The 5,446-nt window shown below is 34.3% G+C and overlaps 1 protein-coding gene across 1 annotated transcript; it reads right to left on the reverse strand.

The window, feature by feature from the left end:
• Nucleotides 1-2,380: 2,380 nt before the first annotated feature.
• LOC132166058 (probable glutathione S-transferase) lies at nt 2,381-3,522 on the reverse strand. The gene is made up of 2 exons (XM_059576809.1): nt 3,105-3,522; nt 2,381-2,807 (listed from the first exon to the last, which is right to left on the reverse strand). The coding sequence occupies exons 1-2, from the start codon at nt 3,420-3,422 to the stop codon at nt 2,472-2,474; spliced, it is 654 nt and encodes a 217-aa protein (XP_059432792.1). The 5' UTR covers nt 3,423-3,522; the 3' UTR covers nt 2,381-2,471.
• Nucleotides 3,523-5,446: the final 1,924 nt, after the last annotated feature.

Raw genomic sequence — 5,446 nt, forward strand, 5'->3', positions numbered from 1 at the left:
ATTTTTATTTTTCTGCAAACCTAAAAAATTATTTTTAATTTCTAATACGTAGTAAACAAAACTAATCCTTCGAAAACTAGTTGGAGTAATACATTCAAATAAGAATCATTTTAATTTCTAGGCTAAAACTAAAACTAGAAAAAACACAAATTTACACTAAAACGTATTGCTTTTTAACGTAGAAGAATGCCATCCCTCATGTCCATTCGCAAAGACTTTGCTAATTTGCTCAACAACATAAAGTGTTCAAACAAGAACCATTCTACTTTCTAAGCTAAAACTGGAAATATAAGAACTTAAATCTACACTCACTACAAAAAAACCATTTTTTCCTGACATGAGTTTCCTGACGTGTTCTAGTGTCCGACACGTCAGAAAATTTTTCTGACGGGTCGTTTCTGACGCGTGTCAAGTGTCAGAAACGTAGGTGTCAGGAAAAAAAATTTCCTGACGTGTGACTAGGCAACACGTCAGAAAATTCTGACGTGTTACCCACTAACACGTCAGTAAATTTTTTCTGACGTTGCATTTTCGACACGTCAAAAATTTTCTGACGTGTCAAAAATGCCACGTCAGAAAATTTCCTGACGTGTGAGTGGGTAACACGTCAGAAAATTTTCTGACGTGTCATTTATGCCACGTCAGAAAATTTTCTGACGTGGTAGTTCTGACACACGTCAGAAAATTAAAAAATTAAATAAAAATTAATTATTTTTTTTTTAATTTTTTTTTCTGGAATTTTTAATTATTAATTAATTAAATTTTTTTTTTTTTTTCTTTTGAATTCCTCTGCACGCACGGCAGCTCCCTCACGCTGCCGTACGTGCAGATCTGCACCACTGCACCATGGTGATCTGAAAAACCCAGCTCTCATTTTTCTCTGAAAAACCCAGCTCTCATTTTTCTCTCATTTTTCTCTGAAAAACCCAGCTCCCATGGTGATCTGAAGAAAATTTTCTCCAGCTCTCATTTTTCTCTCTCTCTCTTCAAAAAATCAATCTGAAAAACCCAGAAAATCTTCAAAATCGATCTTCTCCTCTTCTTCTTCTTCTTCTTCTTCTCTTCTCCTTTTTTTTTTTTTCTTTTTTTTTCTTCTTCTTCTCTTCTCCTTTTCTTTTTCTTCGATCTGCTGCATGCTTCTCAATTTTTCCCCTTCACCTTTTGTTTCTCTTCATCCTCCAGAGGTGCCGTGCAGACTGCAGATCGAGAAGCAGCTGGGAAAAAAAAAAGTGTTGCAGGGAGATTGAGACAGGAGAGAGATCGAATGTGTTGGGAAAAAAAAATGAAGAGATAAAAAATAATAAGTGGGAAAAAGTTGAGGGGGGAAATAAAAAGAGGGAAAGAAGTTCAAAATCCCGCCCAAAGGGGGCCAATCGAGGTAATTTCCTGACGTGCCAGGTGTCGCACGTCAGAAATTTTCTGACGTGCGACACCTGGCACGTCAGAAAATTATATATATATATATTTATATATATATTACATATATATATATATATATTATATAAATATAATTTGATATATAAATATATATATGCATATAATTTTATATTTTATATATATATAAATATATATAAGAATTTTCTCTCACGCCAGCTTGTGTCGCGACGCTTCGAAATTTCATGCCATGGACACCCCAAGAGGCCGTAAAAAATAAATATAAAAATATATATATTAGTTTATATTTATAAATATACATATCTGATTATATATAGCATTCTGACGTGGCAAATTTTGCAACGTCAGAAATTATATCATTTTTAAATTTTTCAAATTTGTAATATTTTTCTGACGCTCCAACATTTAAAACGTCAGAATTTTCTGACGTTTCTGAACAGACACGTCAGAAAATTCTGACGTGTTACTATTCACACGTCAGGAAAAATTTTTCTGACGTTTTATATATAACACGACAGAAAATTGCTGAGGTGGCAAAAAAATTACACTGTAGCACACGTCAGAAAACCCCTTTTTTTTTGTAGTGCAATAATTCTTTTATGCCAACTCTCATACGTTAATCTAGCATATCAGTGTCAGATTGTGACTGGTTTGTATGTTTGCACATTTTGTCACTACCTTATTTGACCACATTCTTTACCATATGTTCTTCCACCGAGTGCATATTAGAAGTGACTTAATTTCACTATATTTGAAGTGAATGGCATCAATTCTCCATGATTAGGAATTATATAATCCACACTACTACAATGGATAACTTCAACCGTACACAAGTCCATGACTTGTGTTGTGATGTTCTTAATTGTTTAATTAAATAAAAATGGTCATATTAAAGCTATAGTAGAAACTAGAAAGGCACAATTTCATCAAACGTTTAATATAAAACATGCTCTTCTGAGATATCGCTTAGGACACACACCATACGATATAAAACATGCTTTTCAATTCCATATTATTCATCATTGTGCACGATAATAACACAATCCAACAACTTCAAACGACAAACATGACTACCATTACTTTAGTCCAAACAATTCCAAGGCAAGCTCATAAACCTTCTTCTGGTCAGGAAGAGACTTGGCGACACTCTCCTTCTGCAGGCACCTCTTAGCCCATGCAATGATCTTGGGGCACTCTGTCTCCATGCTGAATTTTCCAAAAGTCTCATACACATAGAACCAGCTGTAGAATGTGATGAGAGCAATGTCGACAAACCCAAATGTTTCACCCCCAAAGTAAGGCTTGTCACCAAGCTCTCTCTCCAATGTCTTATATATTTCCAAGAATTCCTTCTTTGCTGCCTCCTGCTCTTCTCCTTTTGTGGAAAACAACTTCTTTCCAACAGCATACACCTGCATTTTGGCAGTCGCATGAATCTAGTAAATTCTAATAGATAATCTAATTATTCAAATATCAGAATTTTTTTAAAATTTCTTAATTAAGTAAAATCACAGGAAGGATTGATTCGTGGATTTACAAAAAGACTCGCGTTTGCAGGAAGGCTTAGTTCTATTTGTCATTTTGCTGCCTTTCAAGAATATTATCAAATTTTTAGTAGTTTATGAGAAGTCTCAAGTGGAAATTTGAAAAGACATTGTAAGTTGGATTGTAGTTTGAAAAGGAAAATAAAAGAAATTGTAGACACTTACCGCCTTCTGATCAACGAAATCAGCCCAGAACCTGGCTTTAGCTCTCTGGTAAGGATCAGATGGCAGCAACGGAGACCTGTCGTTCCAGACCTCGTCAATGTACTGAACGATGACGAGGGATTCACAGACCGGTTTACCGTTGTGGATGAGAACCGGGATCTTCTTGTGAACCGGGTTCATCTTGAGAAGCAGCTCGTTCTTGTTCTTCAGGTCCTGCTCCTTGTACTGGTAGTCGATCCCCTTCTCAGCCAGCGCGACCCTCACCCTCATCCCAAACATGCTGGGCCAGAAATCCAACAGAACAACCTCGTCCGTCATTTCTCACACACCTGAAAAAGATTGAAAGCAAAGAAAAGTGGGATGGATGGAGCAGCCAAAGATTTATGAGAAAGTCGTCAGAATTCTGAACGATGAAAATTGAAAATGGCGACATCTTCGGATCCGGTTCCCTCGATTGGAGAGAAATTGATGATTGTCTAATCGTTAATCTCAGCCCTTAGATGAATCTAAGGGAGTTAGGGTCCAAGATCAAAATCCTAAAATAAAAACAACCACATTGAATTTGCACTCAAGAAACCCCAAGGGGTGGCCTTTTTAATTATTTTATTTAAACTTTTTTTTATTTGATTTTAATTTTTTATTATTTCTATTTTGATTTTCTTTTTAAAATTTAAATAATATTTTAGTATTTTATTATAATGGGACACGTGGCATGCTGTAGACCGTGGGATAAAAATGGACAGCCCAAATTGAAAATATAACTCTCATATTCTCCCAATAACGAGAGGGGATCCTAATCCTTTCATTACGGATCAGGCTCCCCAGCAATAATTTGAAAATTGCCCAAACTATGAAAATTGTAACATTTTCATAGCAAGTGTTGTGTGGGGTTTGATTGCCTTTTCTTTTTCTTTTAATTTTTTTTTTAATATTTTTTTTATTTATTTTGGCAAGAAGGAAAAACACGTGGGGTTTAAATTTGATTGCTTTTTATTATTATTATTATTATTATTTGGCAAATAGGAAAAAAGATGTTTACCATCTAGTGAACGGTGACATGACTTGTTAGAACATCTTATTAGCTAAAAGACTCCTAATAGTTAGATTTAGTTATTATAAGATAAAATTTTGTCTCCACTAGTTTTGCTTTAGAGGAGCTAAAATGGATAGCAAATAAAACACTAGATCATTTGTTTAATGTTTTCTTACTCTCTTCTCTCTCCTCCTCTCCTTCCCTCCCATTATCACCTTTTTCGTCAAATTTGTCAGCCCAGCCCCGAGCGTATATTAGAAGTGACTTCATTTCACTATATTGAAAGCGAATGACATTAATTCTCTATGGTTGAAAATATATTCCACACTCATATTACAATTTATGGCTTCAGCCGTAAACAAGTTTATATGCCTTTAACCCACCAAACTTGTCTCATATTAAGTTGAATTACATAGAATCATTCATCAGTATCTTTTATTTCCTTTTAATTCATTTTATGCTTTTACATTTCAATAAGAGTGTCCACATTTTTGCTAAAGAACTTGCTCGAACGGTATGTAAACTTATAGAGGAATTTGTATAGTTTTATGCATAAAACTTGCAGTTTGGGGCAATTAACTGAACTCGGACCCTAGAACAAATGAACTTCTGGTTTTAAAATATTGTTTAATAACCAACTATGTACTATATTGACCAATTTTAAACTTCTTCACCAATATTGTTATTAAAAGGATTATGACGTTTAATTAAAGTTGTAAGTCGAATGAATGATTGGTGTAATTATGTACCTATAGATATATGTTTTAAAGCTTTGGTGAAAATTGTCTATATATGTGACGTTATGATTGCAGAAAAAAATAAATATAAAATATAGAGAAACGCTACTTAGCATTTTCAAGTGTCTATCTCTTAGCATTCTCTTAATTGTTCTTTTGTTTTTTGTTTTTATTTTTATTTTAAGAAAACAAATAGATGTGAATGTGCCACATAAACAAAAATTTTAAGAGATAGACACTTGAAAATGCATAATGGCATTTCTTAAAAGTATAACATTTTCTGCTACCAATTATTATTGGAGTGATGTAGCTCAAATAATTACAAAATGTATATAATTATGGGGAGGTGTTACATTGAGAGTGATTGAACCACATTTTGGCAACTGAGATGGTTCAACCACTCCCAAAGACCAAGTTGAGGTGGCCGAACCGACCATTTTTATCACAAGGGTGGTTCTACCATCTACCATGCATGCAAGGCAAGTTGGGGTGGTTTACTCAGTCCCCTTGGATATTAGAAATGGTTCAATTACATGCAAATGTTATGTTAGGATTTGACTACCCCTTTTGAC

The sequence above is a fragment of the Corylus avellana genome, chromosome ca11, assembly GCF_901000735.1.
Source record: "Corylus avellana chromosome ca11, CavTom2PMs-1.0".
Taxonomy (NCBI): Eukaryota; Viridiplantae; Streptophyta; class Magnoliopsida; order Fagales; family Betulaceae; genus Corylus; species Corylus avellana.

Bases quoted from the DNA above. Each gene is read 5' to 3' on its own strand.
- LOC132166058 (XM_059576809.1), bottom strand. From the start codon at position 3,422: ATGACGGACGAGGTTGTTCTGTTGGATTTCTGGCCCAGCATGTTTGGG. The intron at 2,808-3,104 runs GTAAGTGTCTAC...GCCAAAATGCAG, and splicing joins ATTTCGTTGATCAGAAGGCG to GTGTATGCTGTTGGAAAGAA.